The 25,891-nt window shown below is 44.0% G+C and overlaps 1 protein-coding gene across 2 annotated transcripts in view; it reads right to left on the reverse strand.

Moving 5' to 3' along the window:
- Nucleotides 1-5,750: 5,750 nt before the first annotated feature.
- LOC134569137 (chymotrypsin-like elastase family member 1) overlaps nt 5,751-25,891 on the reverse strand; it is a 118,740-nt gene continuing 98,599 nt past the window's right edge. For both annotated transcript variants that reach the window (XM_063428052.1, XM_063428047.1), the window contains exons 3-8: nt 16,676-16,776; nt 12,081-12,206; nt 11,731-11,867; nt 10,022-10,167; nt 6,310-6,459; nt 5,751-6,005 (exon numbers count right to left, since the gene is read on the reverse strand). In XM_063428052.1, the coding sequence (XP_063284122.1) occupies nt 5,985-6,005; nt 6,310-6,459; nt 10,022-10,167; nt 11,731-11,867; nt 12,081-12,206; nt 16,676-16,776 (681 nt within the window). In that variant the 3' untranslated portion in view covers nt 5,751-5,984. The remainder of the gene's footprint in view (nt 6,006-6,309; nt 6,460-10,021; nt 10,168-11,730; nt 11,868-12,080; nt 12,207-16,675; nt 16,777-25,891) is intronic.

The raw sequence follows: 25,891 nt of genomic DNA on the forward strand, positions 1-25,891 counted from the left end.
CTCGGCACATCCTTCAGCTATAGAAATCTGATGGGTGTAATGCGTATGCGCGCAGCCCATCCATCAGATATAGCGATCTGATGGGTGTGCAGCACATACGCGCAGCACATCATTCAGATATAACAATCGGATGGGTGTACTGTGCATGCGTGCAGCACATCCATCAGATATTGCAATCTGATCTAAAAATCTGACAGATTTCTGTACCACAGCTTTCACTGTGTAGTAACATACACAGTGTAGGTGAATGTGGTGTTAAATAAGGGAGATGCATGGTTAATGGGGGGTGACACTCAGGGACAGGGGGTTAATAGGGGTGATACACATGGGATGGGGGATATGGAGGGGTGACCAAAAGTTGCCTAACAACCCAGAAGTCCCTCTAGTGGCCATCTGGTAGCCAGCCACTAGAGGTGGAGTTAACACATAAAGATAATTATTGCAGTTGCACTTGCAATAGTTACCTTTACACAGTTAAGCGACCTGGGACACTGAACCCAGACCACTTCAATGCGCTGAATTGGTCTGGGTGCCTATGGTATCCCTTTAAACATGTCAGTAAACATATATATAGAAACATATTAAAGTAATTAATCAATTACACATGTCTTTGCAGTTACTACGACATCAGGCGGATGGTGAAGAGGAAGGTGAAGGCAGCAGCCGCCCCCAGGAAGACAGGAGGCGGTTCACAAGAACCGGACCTGCTGCCCTATGAAGAGGAGCTCCTGCAGTTCCTGGGAAGAGACAACCTCCTTGGGATTGAGGGGACATCTGGCGCTGAAACATCTGAAGGTACGTTGTTAAAGGACCACTCTAGTGCCAGGAAAACAAACTCGTTTTCATGGCACTATAGGGTAATTAGGTCCCCCCCCAACCCTCGTGTCCCCCTTCCCACTTCAGCCACTTACCTTTCTCCAACCCCTTCAGCCACTTACCTTTCTCCAGCGGCGGGCTCCCTCGGCGCTGGGGAACACTCCTCCCTCTGCCGACGTCAGCTCCGAATGCACAGCAAGAGCCGTGCGCACATTCAAACCAGCCATAGAAAAGCATTACTCAATGTTTTCCTATGGACGTCCAGCATCTTCTCACTGTGATTTTCACAGTGAGAATCGCGTAAGCGCCTCTAGTGGCTGTCAGTGAGACAGCCACTAGAGGCTGGATTAACCCTCAGTGAAACAGCAGTTTCTCTAGAACTGCTATGTTTTCAGCTGCAGGCTTTAAACTAGAGGGACGTGGCACCCAGACCACTTCATTGAGCAGAAGTGGTCTGGGTGCCTATAGTGGTCCTTTAAATTCATTTTTGTTAGTCGAAATGTACATATATCAGTTTTCTTGTGTTAACCTTCCAATGTGTGTTTTCTATGCCATCAGTGCAAGCCCCTCAATCCCCAGAAGAGGCACTAGGAACTGCAGGAGATGCTGTCTGCATGGAGAGCAGGGCAGCAGGTTCACCTCCTGTCTCCCTGGAAATGCGCCTGGCTTCACTTTCCTCTCGTAAGTACTTGCATAGCATTGTTAGATAAATGTTATGTGTGTGTGTGTGTGTGTGTATGTGTGTGCGTGCGTGCACATTTAAACATACACACACACACAAGTATGTGATTTTACTGTATATGAAGTTAATTTATCACATACATGTATTTCAGACCATTCGCAACTTGTCGACGTTTCTTCACCACGTATGAGTGTGGTTTCCCTCCAACAGCCGGCCACTGGTGTCCAGGAACAGTAATCCACTGCTGAGCGTAAGTAAAAAATGCTTTAACAAAGAGACGGAGAAAGGGCTAGGGGGGACAAAGATGCATAACTATACTTAGACATAATAATAAATTAATAGCATGACTGCATATATCTTATTTCCAAGTTTAAATAATATTGTTGTACAGATGATAGTAAGCATTGCAACATATGACACATGCTAACAATGTTCTTTCTCTGTTCTCCCCTATAGGTTCTGATCGTACTCTCCCCCTGCAAGAGGAGGGTACCATTACCCTAACAGCAGTGGATCCTGATTCAGGGACATCAGTGGCCGAAGAAATGCAGTCGCCACAACTTCCTCCACCGTTGGCTGCGCTGTATGCGATGATCCAGGCTCGTCAAGCTGAACTGGAGACAGGATATGGAGAATCAGCGAGAACTATTGCAGAATGTAATAACCGAGGTACGCTCCATGTCTAACGTTTTGAATGAGGGCGTTAGGCAATTTACATCAGCAATGGTTTCCTTGCAGCAAAATATGCAGCGCTTTATGGAAATGAGGGAGGAAGAGTGCATTTTAATGCACGCGCAAGCTGCCCATAATTTGGGCATAACCATTGCTGATGTAGATAGCCTAGTTCGTGAACGACGTGCGCAGGGTCTTCCCAGAAGGGATGATGATGATGAATAGATATCTGTGGGAAGAATGCACTCAGATGTTTATTTCTCATTATCATCCACAAATGTGAACACAACTGACGCTGTTCATTATAGGTTGTTACATTCTCAATTTCCTCCTGGTTTCCCTATCCTTCCCCTGAATATACCTTGGTTCATTCTCCTCTGCACTATATCCTCCCAGGACTGCTCCTAACAACCTGGGCTGCCTCTGCTTTGTTGCTTCTCCCACTTGCTTTTCTAAATAAAAACAATATTGGATTACAACTTCTGACTCCTCTTTTCTTTAATAATAAATATATATATATATATATATATATATATATATATATATATATATATATATATAAATACAAAAGGTGCTGCACTCACTGTATAATCCAAATAGTGCCCGGTGCTTGATCGGCAAAAATGTAGACATGAAAAATAAACCGCACTCCAAGGACTTCTTCAGTAAAATTTAAATTTTAATGCTCCAAATAAAAAGATTTCAACTTTTCAGTCTAGAGATTCTAGACCCAATTATCTTGTGAAGATAATTGGGTTAAGTAGCCATAGAAAACGTAAAGGATCACTATAGTGTCAGGAAAACAAAGCGGTTTTCCTGACTCTATAGTGCCCTGATGGGGGCTCACATAGACATAGAATACATAGATGCCGCATTGACCGCTACTGCCTGCTGGCGCTGACACAAGTGGTGCAAGTGGCATGCCGCAGCTGTGATTTCTGAGCTGGAGCATAGACCCCTCGACCCTCTAATGCAGCCATTCTTCTAGTATAACAATCCACAGTGGATCGGCAGACTGTAAACTCTAAACCCCAGTCCCAGTTGGGGAATTATGGGATCTGGTCTCAGGCTGTAGGCAGCAACTACTATCACTTTCAGCCAGGCACTGTATTGGCATCTTGAACATTTTCCTAGGAAGAGGCAGAGGACTGACATTTAGGGGTAACACTGTTGAAGAACTTGGCCTTGGGTGATGGGAGTCGCCATCTGTAGCCTATTCACCGTATTCAACCTTGGGGTTTGGAATTTTCCTGATTTATTTTGATGAGCCACCACTGGCGGGAGTATCTGCAGTAACACAGGGTGTTTGGAGGGAGTATCTGCAGTAACACAGAGTGTCTGGAGGGAGTATCTGCAGTAACACAGGGTGTCTGGAGGGAGTGTCTGCAGTAACACAGGGTGTCTGGAGGGAGTGTCTGCAGTAACACAGGGTGTCTGGGGGGAGTATCTGCAGTAACACAGGGTGTCTGGGGGGAGTATCTGCAGTAACACAGGGTGTCTGGGGGGAGTATCTGCAGTAACACAGGGTGTCTGGGGGGAGTATCTGCAGTAACACAGGGTGTCTGGAGGGAGTATCTGCAGTAACACAGGGTGTCTGGAGGGAATATATATATATATATATATATATATATATATATATCCCAGGGATCCTTAGAATAGGTGTCAATCCATATCTGCTAAGTGACCCTATGTAGGGTGAACAGTCTCTATTCACTTGGCAGATTAGATCTGAAAAATAAAGTTTTACCCGCTCTGGATTGACACCTGTCCTCATGGACCCTGATACACACTAGGGGGGGACCTACTGTCCTCCCCCACCCCCACCCCTGCGCGGTGGGTGGGGGCCATAAATCACAATGGGGGGGAGGACCTACTGTCCTCCCCCCTTGAGCGGTGGGTGGGGGCCCTAAAAAAAAACAATAAGGGGGGGACCTACTGTCCCCCCCAGCCCCCACCCCTTAGTGGTGTGTGGGGGCCCTAAATATCTGCTTGTTACATTTATATGCACAAAAAAAATAATAAATTGAAAAAAAAAATGGTTGCAGCTTCCGAATTAATCTAAAATGGATGCTGTCCAGTAGGTGGGAGGGTCTGCTAGGGAGGGTCTGCTGCTGATTGGCTGTAATGTGTCTGCTGACTGTGAGGTACAGGGTCAAAGTTTACTCAATGATAAAGAATAGGGGGCGGACCGAACATCGCATGTGTTCGCCCATCGCATGTGTTCGGGACATCACTAATACTAATATGTAGCATTTAAGAACAAGATTGCAGCCAGAAAAAAAGAGCATAAAAGACCAATTTAAGGTGCAGTATGTGATTTTCGCAGAGGAGCTGCAACACGATATGACTGACTCAGCTGGCAGTCAGGCCCCATCCCCTATGCATCAGTGTTTTAATACAATACAAAATTTTTTTCTTAATTGTATTTATGTCAGCAACTTTTAATCAATCATTATTTAAAGATGTATGATCTTTTAGACATAGAAAAAGTAGAGCAATGTACAATATGTGTCGCTGTATAAAATATGTTTACTTAATATGTCTTTTTATATGCATTTTACAAAATGTTTTTTATTTTTTATAATGAACACTTTACAAGACTTTTACATTTCTGGTGTGATATGAATTTGAATGCATTTCATCCACAATTAGCCTGTTGGTATATGATTCTTGGAACGTAAAATGTATTTTAATGGACTTCATTAAAAGCAAGAGAAACTTTGAGCTTAGTAAAGTAACCGCACAGGAACTGATACATTGTTACATTTCAGACATGTCTCAATACTAAAATCATCCAATAAGAAAAATGAGTGTCAATAGAAAGTGGAATAAATATAGACAGCGCACTAGTACTGACATCTTCTGAGGAAGCCATCGGTTGGTAAAATGCGTTACAATGTCAGCAAGGCACCACATGGGAGACAGATCTACTTTTGCCACAAGTTGTTTTTAGCATATTTTAAATCGTAAATAAATTGATTATTTCCAGGAAACAAGCGTTCCTCTTCGCTCACAGATGACTTTGTCCAGTGTGTACTACTTGTTTGGTACCTTTTGTTGAAACACTAGTGTACAACAGCTAATCTTTATAAATATTCATTGTATTATAGAAAACTGTATGAAATAAGCACAAATCAGAACTGTCCTCGTTGAGCTATATTTTAATGTCTGTTGTAAGTGGGAATATATCTTGTCAAATGTCTAATTATAGCAAAAATGGTGACAGTATGGCCCAAAAGAAATAACTCATGTTGTAGGGAAAACGTTCTATCTGTAGCCCTCTTTCCTTTTTTATCTTTGCAGAACATCCTTACTGATTAACAATGGTGGATATATGGCAGGAATGCAATCAGGAGACATTTTATTATTTTATTTCAGTAATAGATAAATTAATTTATTAAAAAAAATAAAAGTAGAAGAGTAATCAAACCAGTGTTAAAGCCATTCCCTTCATATTATTTAAAAAAATATTTGCACCAATGGTTTAAAAAATTGTGATTCAATTCATAGACAGCCTCCTGCATAAAGGAACAATCCAAGACTGAATACAGTAATTTAAGGCCAGAGAAGCCAAACTGAAAGTGAAATCAGCAGTTTTTCCAGTTTAACTATTTCAAACCTACATTTAAAATTCCCTTTGGATTCTCAATTTAATAAATAACCGTGTTTATGTCTCAAATGATATGAACTAAAGTTTTATTGCACATGGTATATCAAATGAATGGGACAGTAACCAATACAAAATGCTTTATTTTACTGAAAAACAGTGAAATTTGTTGGTTGAGTCCTTTATCCACAGCTTCATCATTCCATCTTAAGAGTTAGCATTAATATTCTGAAAGGCAGAATAAAACCCTTGTTAGCTCATTCATGTAACATCTTACTTGGAGACACTGGATTTACACTACTGGTGATGCCATCATTAATAAAAGAAACAACAATTGAGAAAATACAGTAAATTAAGGCAACAAACATCGAGGGAAAAGAAAGAAGTCCAAGACATACATTCTAACAGAGAAGAAAATATCTATTTGCCAACAAACATTTTCTACTGAGTCGAGCAAGGAAAAACTTGAAACCTATAAAAAGTAAAAAAAAAATTGAAAATATATATATTTACATATAGGGAGAAAACTTACATCATTAATCCAGCTAGTGTAAGCCGAGACTCTGGTAAACACAGTGGGTTTGCGTATGGCATTGCATCCACGAGACGAAACAAAACTGGTTACACCGTGGACTTCATAGCCTCCATTGACTAGACAGTTAAGAGGACCTCCAGAATCTCCCTATGTTGTTAGAAGCAAAAACAAAATATAACTAATTGAGACAATAATGCATACATTCTGGAAAAAAGTGATATGTCAAAAATCCTTTAGACATTTTTGCTTTACATAAGGGGTAATTAAAAAGTAGCCCAGTTGGTAAATGATCCAACTGAACTATTATTATTAGTAATAGTATACATATAGCCACAACATATTCCACAGCACTTCAATTAGAGAAAGGGGCGAGGAACGTTTTGCTAAAAAAAAAAAAAAAAAACACCTTACGTTTGCAATCTAATTCTACTACCCTTAATAAAGAGCAAGTTGGAATATAATTAGTTAATATATAAAATATTACTTTGAATATTGAATCATTATTGCAACAAACGAGAGCTGCAAAGTGAAGATAATCTTTGAATAAATAAATGTTTTTTGTTTTAATTAAATATCTCCAGTCAGTGATTCATTCAAAGCATGATATAAGCTCAATTTAATATGTATCTGGGTTTCAAATTACATTTACTGTTGAGGCTAGTTTTTGTGCTGGGTGTATCCAGGAATGTAACATATGCCTGAAACTGGTAGAACGTTTCACTGCAAACATGAGATATTTACAGAGAGCACATTGTTTTCATTTTATAAATGGCAGATGTTAATTAAATTTCTAAAACTGGTGCAAACAAAAGAGCAATTAATGATTTTGCAATTCATTTAACTAGACAAATATTTTATTTAATTATTTCAACAGTGCAACACTAAACATCCGTTTCAATATGAATTTCAGCACAACTGATTTATAACACTGAATTTAATACAGATTTATTTAAAAAAATGCACCAGATTTCCCCTTTTTTTAAACAGAGCCACAAGTGATTTAAAAAAAACCAAAGATAAGAAAAAAACATGACATATATCCTGCCTCGTTTTGTCCCATGTTGAGTACGTAACTGCAGTTTGTAAAATCAGTAGCATATAAATTAGCAAGCGTTACCATGATCATGCAGATGGTCAATAACACATAACCACTCACTTTGTAAATGCAAATAAGCAAAAATATTGATTTAAAAACCACTTCTAAACAAATGAAAAATAGTAGCCTTAAAATATTTCTACCCCCGTTTTGCTGACATTTTTCAGGAGCATTGTAACAAAAAATACTTTGATAATGATGGTGGTTATGCAAATGATCAGTAAAAAAAAAAGTTATGTATATTAAAGCATTTTAGCCATTTAATTAAGTCTGCTATGAGTTGTATGATTGTGAAAATTCTGAAAGTCACTAAGCTATATGGTTATATCAGTTGTTCTTAATCTTTTTTTAAGGGTGCCTAAATTACCTACATGGTATTATCTTCTATTGTAATATAGCATTTTACAATACATTCTGCAAAATGTCTAAATTAGATTCTTCTGATTGATCATGAGGTTAGTGATGTCGCGAACATGACATTTTCCGTTCGCGAACGGCGAACGCCAACTTCCGCAAATGTTCGCGAACGGGCGAACCTGGCGAACCGCCATAGATTTCAATAGGCAGGCGAATTTTAAAACCCACAGGGACTCTTTCTGACCACAATAGTGATGGAAAAGTTGTGTCAAGGGGACGAACACCTGGACTGTGGCATGCCAGAGGGGGATCCATGGCAAAACTCCCATGGAAAATTACAAAGTTGATGCAGAGTCTGGATTAATCCATAAAGGGCACAAATCACCTAGCATTCCTAAATTGTTTGGAATAACGTGCTTTAAAACATCAGGTATGATGTTGTATCGATCAGGTAGTGTAAGGGATACATCCGCTTCACAGTGACAGACCAAACTCCCCGTTCAACGCACCGCAAACAACCGCAAACAGTCCATTTGCACAACCGCAAACTCCCCATTTGCACAAGGTTGGATACCAAGCTAGCCATGTCCCATTCCTTGTCCTCACTGATGTCATTGAAGGTCTCTTCCTCCACCCAGCCACGTACAACACCAAGGGTCCCCGAAAGGTGACAACAAGCCCCCTGTATTTTTTTTAAATGTACACTGTTACACCAGATAATGTATAATAAACACAGGTTACTGGCTATGGGGGGGGGGGATAATGTATAATAAACACAGGTTACTGGCTATGGGGGGGGGGGTCATGTATAATAAACACAGGTTACTGGTTGTGGGGGGGTAATGTATAATAAACACAGGTTACTGGCTATGGGAGGATAATGTATAATAAACACAGGTTACTGGCTATGGGAGGATAATGTATAATAAACACAGGTTACTGGCTATGGGAGGGATAATGTATAATAAACACAGGTTACTGGCTATGGGGAGGATAATGTATAATAAACACAGGTTACTGGCTATGGGGAGGATAATGTATAATAAACACAGGTTACTGGCTATGGGGGATAATGTATAATAAACACAGGTTACTGGTTGTGGGGGGATAATGTATAATAAACACAGGTTACTGGTTGTGGGGGGATAATGTATAATAAACACAGGTTACTGGTTGTGGGGGGATAATGTATAATAAACACAGGTTACTGGCTATGGGAGGATAATGTATAATAAACACAGGTTACTGGCTATGGGAGGATAATGTATAATAAACACAGGTTACTGGCTATGGGGAGGATAATGTATAATAAACACAGGTTACTGGCTATGGGGAGGATAATGTATAATAAACACAGGTTACTGGCTATGGGGGATAATGTATAATAAACACAGGTTACTGGCTATGGGGGATAATGTATAATAAACACAGGTTACTGGCTATGGGGGGATAATGTATAATAAACACAGGTTACTGGTTGTGGGGGATAATGTATAATAAACACAGGTTACTGGCTATGGGAGGATAATGTATAATAAACACAGGTTACTGGCTATGGGAGGATAATGTATAATAAACACAGGTTACTGGCTATGGGGGATAATGTATACTAAACACAGGTTACTGGCTATGGGGGATAATGTATACTAAACACAGGTTACTGGCTATGGGGGATAATGTATACTAAACACAGGTTACTGGCTATGGGGGAGATAATGTATAATAAACACAGGTTACTGGCTATGGGGGATAATGTATAATAAACACAGGTTACTGGCTATGGGGGGATAATGTATAATAAACACAAACACACAAAAAAAATTATATAAAAAAAAGAATGCAGCTTCAGAATTAATCTAAATTGTATGCAGTGTTGGAGGTGGGAAGGTCTGGGAGGGAGGGTCTGCTGCTGATTGGCTGGAATGTGTCTGCTGACTGTGAGGTACAGGGTCAAAGTTTACTCAATGATGACGAATAGGGGGCGGACCGAACATCGCATATGTTCGCCATCTGTGGCGAACGCAAACACGTTATGTTCACCAGGAACTATTCGCCAGCGAACCGTTCAGACATCACTATCATGGGTGTGTCCATTTTATCGAGGAATAAAAGGCTGTTGTCTATTGTATGCATCTTCCTGGCGTCCCACCAACAATATGTGCATGCTCAATTCAGGGGAGACCCAAGAAAATAGCAGAAGGAATATGACTATTTAGGTTTAGGTAGTGTAGTGTACAATAGGTCATAAGAACTTACAAAACACCCTGATTGAGCTCCATTTCCTCCAGCGCAAACCATGGAAGTCTTAACGGTTGAACCCCAGTACAAAAGGCCAGAGCATGTTTTATGGTCCACCACTGGTAGAGGAGCCTCTTGGAGAACTGCTGCCACTGCTCCATTTGCTAGTTAAAAGAGAAGTTAGCTATTCATCTAATGTAGTACATTACATGTGCAAGTCATGTCTTACAAAGTTTTTTTCCCCCCCAGTGCTTATATGGTCTGCAGCACATAGGTAAAACCTCAGATAAATAACAACAATAAGAATTTTCACAACACCGAGAATTGATATTGAATTTACCAGGTAATTGATAAGATGGAAGCAAAGCTGAATTGATATTTTTTTCCCATTTATTATATCTGTCTACTTGTCTACTTGTCATTCTGTGGTGAATTTGCAATAAGTAACAGTTTAGTGGCAGGCGGGGGCCATAAATATAATATTTAGGGGGGAGGATCGAAGGTTTCTTGTCTCTCAGAGTGCCCTGGCAGCTATTGCAATTGTAACAACTGACAAAGCATAAGGACCTCTGCTATGAGAGCTCAGTCTGCAGTGTGCCTTCTTTGAATGAAGATGGATTATTTCTATTACGTTGTGTTTTAGAATTTGTTGTGTTTTTTTTTGCAAATAATTAAAAAAATAAATTTTTTATTAGTTGCTTCAAGAATTATTGATTTTTAATTTGTATTAGTTTTATTTACCCGCTTAGTATTATCAGGGTTGGGGGTTAGATGAGGTTATTTAACTTTAATGGCTGGGTAGCTAGGGGATTGAGGACCCCTAGCAATCTTGGACAATCATATCTCCACCCTCCATTATTTAATTATTTAGAACCCCCATCCTTCCATGGGTGGGATCTGGGGAGGACACTAGGTTCTTCCCCCTAAATATTATAATTAGGGCCCCCACCTGCTGCCAATGGGTAAGGATCAGAGGAACACTAGGTCCCTCCACTTATATCAGAACAACCCCCAACCGTCTGACTACAGGTGCAGGCAGAGGAGACTTTAGGATGTTCCCCCTTTTTCTTTTATTAAATAGCCCCATCTGCTTTCCATGGGTGGTGGGAGGGAGTTGGACAGTGATCTTCCAATTGGATGGGATCATGGGGGGGTGGGGGGGGGACTATTCACACTGTTATTTAACAGGCTCCACCCCCATTCGCTACAGGGCCATTTGGACTTTAGTGAATTATCCCCTTAGTTGCAAAGAGTGGAGAATGGAGAGGATTACAGGATTACAGAAGAACAGAAGAACAGAAGAGATTTTGTGATCTGGTTTCTGTATTTCCTGAAAGGATTTGAAATGTGTCTGTACCGAGGCAATACAATGAACCTAAATGCAAAGTAAAATGCAGTGGTACTATAAATGACCAATTAAAAATGATTTAGTGCTTTCCTTTGGACGCTCTGCGTGATAGAGGCATTAAATGCCTCCAGCGTCGCAGATGCGCCTCTAGTGGCTGTCCGGAAGAAAGCCACTAGAGGCTGGCTTAACCCCAAATGTAAACATAGCAGTTTCTATGAAACTGCTATGTTTACAGCAGGCAGGGTTAGCCCTAGAGGGACCTGGCACCAAGACCACTTCATTGAGGATTTTGTTACACCAATCTTACGTTTTATTGTAATCATGATTAGAACGTTTTAAAAGATTCAGAATTAGATATGCCTCCAATAATAGAACTTACTGCTGGTATAACCCCATCCAGTAACAGTGCAAGGATGGTTGTTTGCAAGGATAACATTAGACTCAGGTAATTGAGCGAGTTGGACGGCATTGTTCAGGACGGCGTTGGTGGCCAAGCGAATAACAGCAACATCATATCTAGAAAAATACAATGTATGTTAATGTTCTGCAAACCACATATTATTACATTGAAAATGTAGATTTATTAAAATGTATTTTACAGTAGATGACTTACACAAAGAAACCATAGTCACTGGATAATCAGTATCAAAGGTGATCTGCATTTCAGCTGCATTACACATTGTCATGGTGAGCCGCAATTTCTCCCACTCCATTTAACCCATTGCTTACCCAGCTGATACATCATTGGTGTTCCACTGGGCATGAGATATTACTTTGTCCACAGAGATAACCTGACGAGTTGGTTCGGATTCATAAATGTTATGATCTCCCAATGACACACGATAAGTATCATAACTGCATCAAAGTGAAAGTGAAACATGACATATTTAATGAAGATGTAAAAGCTGAAGAAAAACACCTAAAAAGACCAGTTTAAAAAAAAATCAATATCATATGACCTAAAACGTAATATTTGCATACATCAAAGTAACTGACATTCCAGTGATCATTAATGATTGATTTACCAGAAATTTTAGAAAGGAAAGTTAGTGTTTTGAAAGTTTAATGTAGTCATGGCGACAAGGTAATAGATGTATCATTATGTCAGAGTGAAGTGGTTACAGATGTCACCAGTAGCTAAAACATTTACTGAGCACTCCAACATGTTAATGTGTATATATATATATATCTCGTGGTAATAACACAGGCATTTTTTTTTGCCTCCAGCAGTTTCAAAGGAAAACACTGCACATACAGATGGAAAGCACCATGACCACTTCAAATTACTGATTTTCAAATCTCTAGTTTTGCAAAAAGACAATCTACTCAGCAGAGGCGGCTCTCTAATTAGGCGGTTTAGGCGGCCGCCTAAGGCCTCGCGCTGGCTGGGGCCTCGCGGCCGCCTAAACCGCCTGTTGGCAGAGTGTGTCAGGTCCTCGGTCAGTGACCGAGGACCTGACACCAGGAGGGGGCCCGGCGGCTTGCCCGGTATGCCGCCGGGTGCGAGGCCCCTCCTGGCTGCCCGGCCACCATCGCAGACACTGGTCTGCAGCTCCGCAGTGTGCAGAGCTGCAGACCATGTGACTCGCGAGAATTGGCCAATCAGAGCGTTGCCGCTGGTTACCACGGCAACGCTCTGAAATCTCGCGAGATTACACGGTCTGCAGCTCTGAGGAGCTGCAGACCGTGAGCAGTGGCCACCGGACCACCAGGGAGCCCACTGGACCACCAGGGAAAGGTAGGCTCTCCCTCCCCATCACCCCCAACCACCCTCAGGCTCACCCCCAGCTTCACCACCCACCACCATCAGCCTCACCACCACCATCACCCCCCACCACCCTCAGCTTCACCCCCCACCATCACCCCCAGCACCCTCAGCCTCACCCCCACCACCATCACCCCTCCCCACCCTCACCATTACCCCCACCACCCTCAGCCTCACCCCCCACCACCATCACCCCCCCACCACCCTCAGCCTCACCTCACCCCCACCACCCTCAGCCTCACCCCCACCACCATCACCCCCACCACGCTCAGCCTCACCCCCCCACCACCCTCAGCTTCACCCCCCACCACCCTCAACTTCACCCCCCACCACCCTCAGCCTCACCCCCACCACTATCACCTCTCCCCACTGTCAGCCTCACCCCCACCACCCCTCCCCACCCTCACCATTACCCCCACCACCCTCAGCCTCACCCCCACCACCATCACCCACCATCACCACCCACCATCACCCCCCACCACCCTCACCATCACCCCTCCCCACCATCACCCCCACCACCCTCAGCTACACCCACCACCACCATCAGCTTCACCCCCCACCACCGTCACCATCACCCCCCACCACCCTCAGCCTTACCCCCACCACCATCACCCCTCACCACCCTCACCCCTCCCCACCATCACCCCCACCACCCTCAGCCTCACCCCCACCACCCTCAGCTACACCCACCACCACCGTCACCATCACCCCACCATCACCATCACCCCCCACCACCCTCACCATCACCCCTCCCCAACCTCAGCCTCACCCCCACCACCCTCACCATCACCCCACCATCACCATCACCCCCCACCACCCTCACCATCACCCCTCCCCAACCTCAGCCTCACCCCCACCACCCTCACCACTACCCCTTCACCCTCAGCCTCGCCCCCCACCACCCTCAGCCTCACCATCCCCCATAACCCCCCACCACCCTCAGCCTCACCTCCCACCACCCTCAGCATCACCCCTCACCACCCTCAGCTTCACCACCCACCACCACCCTCAACATCACCACCCTCAGCATCACTCCCCCCACCACCCTCAGCATCACCCCCCTCACCCCCCTCAGCATCACCCCCACCACCCTCAGCATCACCACCCTCAGCATTACCCCCCACCACCCTCAGCATCACCACCCTCAGCCTCCCCCACTCACCATCACCCCCTCCTTCTCACATTACCCCCTCTCACTCTCACATTACCCCCTCTCACTCTCACATTACCCCCTCTCACTCTCACATTACCCCCTCTCACTCTCACATTACCCCCTCTCACTCTCACATTAACCCCCCTCACTCTCACATTAACCGCCCTCACTCTCACATTAACCCCCCTCACTCTCACATTAACCCCCCTCACTCTCACATTAACCCCCCTCACTCTCACATTAACCCCCTCACTCTCACATTACCCCCTCTCACTCTCACATTACCCCCTCTCACTCTCACATTACCCCCTCTCACTCTCACATTACCCCCCTCTCACTCTCACATTAAACCCCTCACTCTCACATTAACCCCCCTCACTCTCACATTACCCCCTCTCACTCTCACATTACCCCCTCTCACTCTCACATTACCCCCTCTCACTCTCACATTACCCCCTCTCACTCTCACATTAACCCCCCTCACTCTCACATTAACCCCCCTCACTCTCACATTAACCCCCCTCACTCTCACATTAACCCCCCTCACTCTCACATTAACCCCCTCACTCTCACATTAACCCCCCTCACTCTCACATTAACCCCCCTCACTCTCACATTACCCCCTCTCACTCTCACATTACCCCCTCTCACTCTCACATTACCCCCTCTCACTCTCACATTAACCCCCTCACTCTCACATTAACCCCCCTCAATCTCACATTACCCCCTCTCACTCTCACATTACCCCCTCTCACTCTCACATTACCCCCTCTCACTCTCACATTACCCCCTCTCACTCTCACATTACCCCCTCTCACTCTCACATTACCCCCTCTCACTCTCACATTAACCCCCCTCACTCTCACATTAACCCCCCTCACTCTCACATTAACCCCCCTCACTCTCACATTAACCCCCCTCACTCTCACATTAACCCCCCTCACTCTCACATTACTATCACCCCCCCGCTCCCTCTCACATTAACATCACCCCCCGCTCCCTCTCACATTAACATCACCCCCCGCTCCCTCTCACATTAACATCACCCCCCGCTCCCTCTCACATTAACATCACCCCCCGCTCCCTCTCACATTAACATCACCCCCCGCTCCCTCTCACATTAATATCACCCCCCGCTCCCTCTCACATTAACATCACCCCCCGCTCCCTCTCACATTAACATCACCCCCCGCTCCCTCTCACATTAACATCACCCCCACGCTCCCTCTCACATTAACATCACCCCCCGCTCCCTCTCACATTAACATCACCCCCCGCTCCCTCTCACATTAACATCACCCCCCGCTCCCTCTCACATTAACATCACCCCCCGCTCCCTCTCACATTAACATCACCCCCCGCTCCCTCTCACATTAATATCACCCCCCGCTCCCTCTCACATTAACATCACCCCCCGCTCCCTCTCACATTAACATCACCCCCCGCTCCCTCTCACATTAACATCACCCCCACGCTCCCTCTCACATTAACATCACCCCCCGCTCCCTCTCACATTAACATCACCCCCCGCTCCCTCTCACATTAACATCACCCCCACGCTCCCTCTCACATTAACATCACCCCCCGCTCCCTCTCACATTAACATCACCCCCCGCTCCCTCTCACATTAACATCACCCCCCGCTCCCTCTCACATTAACATCACCCCCCGCTCCCTCTCACATTAACATCACCCCCGCTCCCTCTCACATTAACATCACCCCCTGCTCCCTCTCACATTAACATCACCCCCTGCTCCCTCTCACATTACCATCACCCCCCGCTCCCTCTCACCATCACACCCCCCGCTCCCTCTCACCATCACACCCCCCGCTCCCTCTCACCATCAGCTACCCCATACACAAAGGGTCTCAGACAAAAACGCAAACATGCTCACAGAGACATACATTCACACACACAAGGATACTCTCTGTCAGACACACTCTCAGGCACATACACAGGTAGACAGTGCATCAATGTGTATATGTGACACTTTTTTGTTAGTGGGGCCTCATGTTTGCGTTTCGCCTAAGGCCTCATAAAGTCTAGAGCCGCCTCTGCTACTCAGCAGTGTCCTCTACTGATTTATACAGTGCAATTAATGTCAAACAAAAAACATTAAAACATCAAATTTGATGTAACAAAATATGTTACTTTGTGGTAATTAATCCACGTCTTTGATTAGTAGGTGATCACTAGGGATTACATTTTCTGGGAATCATTACAGTACCCTGTGGTTACATGGAGACCTATGGACTCCTTACAAGGTAGTTCACTTACTGCACTTAGGAGTGGAACCTTTTTATATAAATATTTTTTTACATACAACATTAAGTTATAATATGTATCTTCCATTCTTTTGAACACATTAAAAAAACATTTTAATTCACTCTCCAGCAACTGTTACCTGTCGACACAGTGAGCAGCTGTCAAGACCCAATTAGAACGGATCAAAGTTCCGCCACAAATATGGTACCAACCTCCACCTGAGAGAACCTGTAGCGAAATCTATGGAAAACAATAGAATAAGCGTCATGAAAAGAATTTTTATTTTGTGTGAAGCTTTATTTAAAAAAAAGGACAAATGTTGGAACTTCAGCAAGTGTAGCCTGCAGTTCCCTTAAAACACAAGCTCTCTTTCGTAGATTATTCATAGTCTACTAGTGATGTCACGAACATAAAATTTTCGGTTCGCGAACGCGAACTTCCGCCAATGTTCGCGAACGGGCGAACCCGGCGAACCGCCATACACTTCAATGGGCAGGCAATTTTTAAAACCCAACAAATACCAGAAAGTGTGCAGCGCTATTAACAGATATACAAAATATGGTGTATTCACCCAATGTGTATATATAAACAATAAATACCCAATTGTAATGTATATCAGTGGGTAGTATATCAGTAGGTATCACTCCTATATAAAAAAGATAAGGAAAACCATAGCATAATACTGCATAAATAAATCAATTAAATGCAGCAGTCTTTATGGTCTCACTCACATGGGTTGGAGCCTGTTATTACACTGGCTCAGGTAATATCACTTTAACAGGAGTCTTTCACCAGTTTTTCAAACGGATGGAGCTTTATCCTCTTGATCCTCCCAAAGTGGAATGGGTAAGATAGGCAAACACCAAATAAGAATATAGCAAAAGTATCATTTATTACAAAAGCATATAAAATCTTACATTCAAGGTATTTTGATGTCAGCCACGAGCACAACGCGTTTCGACGTCACAGATACGTCTTCCTCGGGTGCAATAATGATTATTGCACCTGAGGAAGACGTATCTGTGACGTCGAAACGCGTTGTGCTCGTGGCTGACATCAAAATACCTTGAATGTAAGATTTTATATGCTTTTGTAATAAATGATACTTTTGCTATATTCTTATTTGGTGTTTGCCTATCTTACCCATTCCACTTTGGGAGGATCAAGAGGATAAAGCTCCATCCGTTTGAAAAACTGGTGAAAGACTCCTTTTAAAGTGATATTACCTGAGCCAGTGTAATAACAGGCTCCAACCCATGTGAGTGAGACCATAAAGACTGCTGCATTTAATTGATTTATTTATGCAGTATTATGCTATGGTTTTCCTTATCTTTTTTATATAGGAGTGATACCTACTGATATACTACCCACTGATATACATTACAATTGGGTATTTATTGTTTATATATATACACATTGGGTGAATACACCATATTTTGTATATCTGTTAATAGCGCTGCACACTTTCTGGTATTTGTTGTGTTCTTTATTGCTGTGGGACCTTTTGTGATTAAATCCCACTAGTGTGTTTCAGCAGCTGTTCTTTAGCGCCATAAGCTATACCTCTTCTCTAATTTTTAAAACCCCCAGGGACTCTTTCTGGCCACAATAGTGATGGAAAAGTTGTTTCAAGGGGACTAACACCTGGACTGTGGCATGCCGGAGGGGGATCCATGGCAAAACTCCCATGGAAAATTACATAGTTGATGCAGAGTCTGGTTTTAATCCATAAAGGGCATAAATCACCTAACATTCCTAAATTGTTTGGAATAACGTGCTTTAAAACATCAGGTATGATGTTGTATCGATCAGGTAGTGTAAGGGTTACGCCCGCTTCACAGTGACAGACCAAACTCCCCGTTTAATGCACCGCAAACAACCGCAAACAGTCCATTTACACAACCACAAACTCCCCATTTGCACATGTTTTAGTGCAAACTAGTCTAACTACTAATATAGTTGAAACATGCTACTTTTATTCATGCCAGACAACCATGCAGGCCAGACTAACAAACATGCCAGGGCCAATCATAGTTAACCACCTCAGATAGTAACATGGCTCCCTCTATATACAGAGTAAACATGGCTTCCTCTATATACAGAGGTAACATGGCTCCCTCTATATACAGAGGTAACATGGCTCCCTCTATATACAGAGTAACATGGCTCCCTCTATATACAGAGTAACATGGCTCCCTCTATATACAGAGTAACATGGCTCCCTCTATATACAGAGTAACATGGCTCCCTCTATATACAGTGTAAACATGGCTCCTCTCTATATACAGAGTAACATGGCTCCCCTCTATACAGGGGCGTACCTGGAGCATTTGGCACCCGGGGTGGATCCTTTATTTGGCACCCCCCTCCCCAACTTTGAAATGTAAAAAACAACTGCAATTGTTTTTAAATGTATGTGTATGCAGTGTGTGTATAGTGTATGAAGTATATGCAGTGTGTGTATAGTGTGTGTATAGAGTGTGCAGTGTGTGTATAGTGTGTGCAGTGTGTGTATAGTGTGTGCAGTGTGTGTATAGAGTGTGCAGTGTGTGTATAGAGTGTGCAGTGTGTGCATAGTGTATGCAGTGTGTGCGTGTAGTGTGTATGCAGTGTGTGTAGTGCATGTAGTGTGTGCAGAGTGTGTATAGTGTGTACAGTGTATGCAGTGTGTGAATAGTGTGTGTATAGTGTGTAGAGTGTGTGCAGTGTGTGTAGAGTGTGTGCAGAGTGTGTGCAGTGTGTGTAGAGGGTGCAGTGTGTGTGCAGTGTGTGTAGAGGGTGCAGTGTGTGTATAGAGTGTGCAGTGTGTGTATAGAGTGTGCAGTGTGTGTATAGAGTGTGCAGTGTGTGTATAGAGTGTGCAGTGTGTGTATAGTGTGTGTGTATAGTGTGTATGCAGTGTGTGTATAGTGTGTGCAGTGTGTATGCAGTGTGTGTAGTGTGTGTAGTGTGTGTATATTGTGTGCATAGTGTATGTAGTGAGTGTGTATAGTGTGTGCATAGTGTATGCAGTGTGTGCATAGTGTGTACAGTGTGTATGCAGTGTGTGTAGAGTGTATGCAGTGTGTATGCAGTGTGTGTGTAGAGTGTATGCAGTGTGTGTGTAGAGTGTGTGTAGAGTGTGTGTAGAGTGTGTGTAGAGTGTGTGTAGAGTGTGTGCAGATGCAGTGTGTATGTTGTGTGGAATAAGTGCTGCCACTTACCTTTCCCTCCCGTCCTCCTCGAATGGTGGTCCGGTGGCACAGCATCACTGGGCAGTTTAGAGGGGCCCAGTATTCTCGATGCTCGTTAATAAGACTATCTACCCGAGTTTCCCATCCAGCAGCAGCAGGGTCCTCTGTTCTCGCGATCCGCGAGAGCGTTGCTATGGCAACCCACGGCAACGCTCTCGCGGATCGCGAGAACAGAGGACCCTGCTGCTGCTGGATGGGAAACTCGGGTAGATAGTCTTATTAGCGGACGGTCCCTTTACACAAGACACAGGGCGGCGAAAGTTCGCCCCGGGCAGCCCCCCTAGTGAGTGGTACCGGGGGCAGACCGCCCCTCCCTTAGTACGCCACTGCCTCTATATACAGAGTAACATGGCTCCCTCTATATACAGAGTAACATGGCTTCCCTCTATATACCGTGTAAACATGGCTCCCTCTATATGCAAAATAACATGGCTCCCTCTATATACTGTGTAACATGGCTCCCCTCTATATACAGAGTAACATGGCTCCCTCTATATACAGAGTAACATGGCTTCCCTCTATATACCGTGCAAACATGGCTTCCTCTATATACAGAATAACATGGCTCCCTCTATATACAGAGTAACATGGCTCCCCTCTATATACAGTGTAAAATGTCTCCCCTCTATATACAGAATAACATGGCCCCCTCTATATACAGAGTAACATGGCTCCCTCTATATACCGTGTAAACATGGCTCCCTCTATATACAGAATAACATGGCTCCCTCTATATACAGAGTAACATGGCTCCCCTCTATATATACAGTGTAAACATGGCTCCTCTCTATATACAGAGTAACATGGATCCCTCTATATACAGTGTAAACATGGCTCCTCTCTATATACAGAGTAACATGGCTCCCCTCTATACAGGGGCGTACTTGGAGCATTTGGCACCCGGGGTGGATCCTTTATTTGGCACCCCCCTCCCCAACTTTGAAATGTAAAAAACAACTGCAATTTTTTTTAAATGTATGTGTATGCAGTGTGTGTAGTGTGTGTATATTGTGTGCAGTGTGTGCAGTGTGTATATTGTGTGCAGTGTGTGTAGTGTGCATGTGCATAGTGTATGCAGTGTGTGCATAGTGTGTACAGTTTGTGTATAGTGTTTGTGTATAGTGTGTGCAGTGTGTGTATAGTGTGTATAGTGTGTGTATAGGGTGTATAGTGTGTGTATAGGGTGTATGCAGTGTGTGTATAGGGTGTATGCAGTGTGTGTATAGGGTGTGCAGTGTGTGTATAGTGTGTATAGTGTGTGCAGTGTGTGTATAGTGTGTGCAGTGTGTGCATAGTGTGTGCAGTGTGTGTATAGTGTGTGCAGTGTGTGTATAGTTAGTGCAGTGTGTGTATAGTTAGTGCAGTGTGTGTATAGTGTGTATAGTGTGTGCATAGTGTGTGCAGTGTGTGCAGTGTGTGCAGTGTGTGCAGTGTGTGCAGTGTGTGCAGTGTGTATAGTGTATGCAGTGTGTGTATAGGGTGTTTGCAGTGTGTGTATAGCTAGTGCAGTGTGTGTATAGTGTATGCAGTGTGTGCAGTGTATGCAGTGTGTGTATAGTGTATGAAGTATATGCAGTGTGTGTATAATGTGTGTAGTGTGTGTATGGAGTGTGCAGTTTGTGCATAGTGTATGCAGTGTGTGTATAGTGTGTGTGTATAGTGTGTGCAGTGTGTGTATAGTGTGTGTGTAGTGCATGTAGTGTGTATGCAGTGTGTGTAGTGTGTGTATATTGTGTGCAGTGTGTGTATATTGTGTGCAGTGTGTGCAGTGTGTGTATATTGTGTGCAGTGTGTGTAGTGTGTGCATAGTGTGTACAGTTTGTGTATAGTGTGTATATTGTGTGTGCAGTGTGTGTATAGTGTGTATGCAGTGTGTGTGTATAGGGTGTGTGCAGTGTGTGTGTATAGGGTGTGTGCAGTGTGTGTGTATAGGGTGTGTGCAGTGTGTGTGTATAGGGTGTGTGCAGTGTGTGTATATAGTGTGTGCAGTGTGTGTATAGTTAGTGCAGTGTGTGTATAGTGTATGCAATGTGTGCAGTGTGTGTAGAGTGTGTATAGTGTATGCAGTGTGTGTATAGAGTGTGCAGTGTGTGTATAGTGTGTGTGTATAGTGTGTATGCAGTGTGTGTATATTGTGTGTAGTGTGTGTATATTGTGTGCATAGTGTGTGCAGTGTGTGTGCAGTGTTTGCAGTGTGTGTAGAGTGTATGCAGTGTGTGTAGAGTGTATGTAGAGTGTGTGTAGAGTGTATGCAGTGTGTGTAGAGTGTGTAGAGTGTGTGTAGAGTGTATGCAGATGCAGTGTGTATGTTGTGTGGAATAAGTGCTGCCACTTACCTTTCCCTCCCATCCTCCTCGAATGGTGGTCCGGTGGCACAGCATCACTGGGCAGTTTAGAGGGGCCCAGTATTCTCCATGCTCGTTAATAAGACTATCTACCCGAGTTTCCCATCCAGCAGCAGCAGGGTCCTCTGTTCTCGCGATCCGCGAGAGCGTTGCTATGTCAACGTTCTCGCGATCCGCGAGAGCATTGCTATGGCAACCCACGGCAACGCTCTCGCGGATCGCGAGAACAGAGGACCCTGCTGCTGCTGGATGGGAAACTCTGGTAGATAGTCTTATTAGCGGACGGTCCCTTTACACAAGACACAGGGCGGCGAAAGTTCGCCCCGGGCAGCCCCCCTAGTGAGTGGTACCCGGGGCAGACCGCCCCCGCCGCCCCCCCTTAGTACGCCACTGCCTCTATATACAGAGTAACATGGCTCCCTCTATATACAGAGGAACATGGCTTCCCTCTATATACCGTGTAAACATGGCTCCCTCTATATACAGAATAACATGGCTCCCTCTATATACAGAATAACATGGCTCCCTCTATATACAGAATAACATGGCTCCCTCTATATACAGAGTAACATGGCTCCCTCTATATACAGAGTAACATGGCTCCCTCTATATACAGAGTAACATGGCTCCCTCTATATACAGAGTAACATGGCTCCCTCTATATACAGAGTAACATGGCTTCCTCTATATACAGAGTAACATGGCTTCCCTCTATATACCTTGTAAACATGGCTTCCCTCTATATACAGAATAACATGGCTCCCTCTATATACAGAGTAACATGGCTCCCCTCTATATACAGAGTAACATGGCTCCCCTCTATATACAGAGTAAACATGGCTCCTCTTTATATACAGAGTAACATGACTCCCTCTATATACAGTCTAAACATGGCTCCCCTCTATATACAGTGTAAACATGGCTCCTCTTTATATACAGAGTAACATGACTCCCTCTATATACGGTCTAAACATGACTCCTCTCTATATACAGTGTAACATGGCTCCCTCTATATACAGAGTAACATGGCTCCCTCTATATACAGAGTAACATGGCTCCCTCTATAGGTGGGGGCCCTATAAAAGAATAATGGGGGGGGGACCTACTTTCCTCCCCCCCCAGCCCCACCCCTGAGCGGCGGGTGTGGGTCCTAAGTTACAATAAGAGGGGGGGACATATTGTCCTCCCCCCGGCCCCCACCCCTGAGCTGCGGGTGGGGGCCCTAAACAACAAGGGGGGGGACCTACTGTCCCCCCCAGCCCCCACCCTTGAGCGGCGGGTGGGTGCCCTAAATGAAAATCCCCCCTCCCCATCAATGGTGACTAGGGGTCCCCAAGCCCCTAGTCACACACCCAAATAAAAAAAGCCCCTACCTACCCCCACACCCTAAAAAATAGTGAGGGGGGAATAAAATTACTACCCTGTAAAGTAAAATTCAACTTACTATTCAACGTCTTCTTTTTTCTAAAATCTTCATTTTTCAGCCCAAAAAAAGGCCAAATAAAAAGCCATCATACCCGTCGAACTTAAAAATAAAATAAAAAACCCGAGCGCAAAAAAAAAATGAATCCATCTTCACCCATGGAGGGCTCCGCGCAGACTAGGGTATTAACATATACCCTATTGTTACAAATGTTACTTGAAAAGCATGAGGAATGCCGTTGGGGTACCACATGCTCATTTGTTATACCTCCATGCACTACAAAAATAAAGAATTTAAAAAAAATAAAATAAAATAAATAAATACATTAAACAAATGAATCTAAAATGGATGCTGTCCAGGAGGTGGGAGGGTCTGCTAGGGAGGGTGTGCTGCTGATTGGGTGGAATGTGTCTGCTGACTGTGGTACAGGGTCAAAGTTTACTCAATGATGACGAATAGGGGGTGGATCGAACCGCGCATGTGTTCGCCCGCCGTGGCGAACGCGCTATGTTCGCCAGGAACTATTCGCCAGCGAACCGTTCGGTACATCACTATAGTCTACTACCAAAATAATCAGTCTCTGGATTTAGTCCAGTGTTTTCTTTGCTATATCTTATCACATATCTTGCAATTTGAGACTATAGATAATGTGATCCACTTGTTTGTCATTCCCATGAGAGTTTTTCGGGATGTCTCTTTTGCATTCCTATTATTTCTACCTCTCGGTTACCATATTTCTGTTTTCTTTGCCTCTCGTACATGGGATCCATGCAATCATACACAAATATTACATACAGAAGCACTGCCGCATTCAAACTCCAACAATATATGCAAACACACCCGTTCATTCAAACACCAATACTACACACATCCGTAATGTAATGTACATCCGCATTTAAAAGCCAACATTAAATACAAACTCACGACTGCAAGGAAACACAAACATTACATAAAACATACCCCTGTATAAAAATACTACAATTATATATAAACTCCCCTTCAAACACAACCCTGCATTCAAATACAAATACTACACACAAGTACACCACTGCATTCCAATGATAACATTACATACAAATACACCTCCACATGCACACATATACTCTATACAAAAATGTGCTTACATTCAAATGCACAAACACTGCACGCAAATACAACTCTGCACAGATGCACCAAAGCCCTCTCTACATTAGCACCACCACTGAGCAGAGCCCAAGCAAGCCACCCTCCTGCACATAACAGTGATGCATCCACTACCCTCTCAGTAAAGTAATACTTCCTGATTTTATTTTTAAACCTTTGCTACTCTAATTTAAGACTATGTCCTCTTGTTGTGGTAGTTTTTCTTCTTTTAAATATAGTCTCCTCCTTTACTGTGTTGATTCCCTTTATGTATTTAAGTGTTTCTATCATATCCCCCCTGTCTCATCTTTCCTCCAAGCAATACATGTTAAAATCTTTAAACTTTCCTTGCAAATTTTGTCCTGTAAATTTTATCCAGTTTAGTAGCCCTTCTCTGAACTCTCTCCAAAGTATCAATTTCCTTCTGGAAATACAGTCTCCAGTACTGCGTACACTACTCCAAGTGAGATCTCACCAGTGTTCTGTTCAATGGCACAAGCACTTCCCTCTTTCTACTGCTAATACCTCTCCCTATACAACCAAGCAGTGGCGTACTAAGGGGGGGGGGGGGTGGGGGGGGGGGGGGCGGCCCGCCCCGGGTGCCACTGACTAGGGGGGTGCCATGACGTCCGGTGTCATGTGTCACCCCCCGGCCCCCATCATTACGCTGCGCACAGCCGCAGCACCTTTGCGGCCCGGCAGGACTTACATGGATGAGAAGGGGAGGAGTGTTGCGGGCCGCGGCGTCGCGCAACGTGATGACGTCGTGCGCAGCGCCGTCAGCCCGCCTTCACGGATCTTCAGCGGAAGGATCCGGGCGGTGAGGCACCCAGTCGGTCAAGGCATCAATAAAATGTAAGTAGTAATTTTATGTGATGGGGCTAAATTAATTAAAGGGGGGGGGGGGGTGGATAATGGATTAAAGAATTAAAGGGAAGGGAGGTTTAATTAAGGGGGGTGTGTATTAATTAAGGGGGGGTGTATTAATTAAGGGGGGGTGTATTAATTAAGGGGGGGTGTAGGGGGGTGTATTAATTAAGGGGGTGTATTAATTAAGGGGGTGTATTAATTAAGGTTTGAGTGAGTATTAATTAAGGGGTGTATTAATTAAGGGGGTGTATTAATTAAGGGGGTGTATTAAGGGGGGAGTGAGTATTAATTAAGGGGGGTGTATTAATTAAGGGGGTGTATTAATTAAGGGGGGTGTATTGATTAATTAAGGGGGGAGTATT

Source organism: Pelobates fuscus, chromosome 1 (genome assembly GCF_036172605.1).
Source record: "Pelobates fuscus isolate aPelFus1 chromosome 1, aPelFus1.pri, whole genome shotgun sequence".
In the NCBI taxonomy this organism is placed as follows: Eukaryota; Metazoa; Chordata; class Amphibia; order Anura; family Pelobatidae; genus Pelobates; species Pelobates fuscus.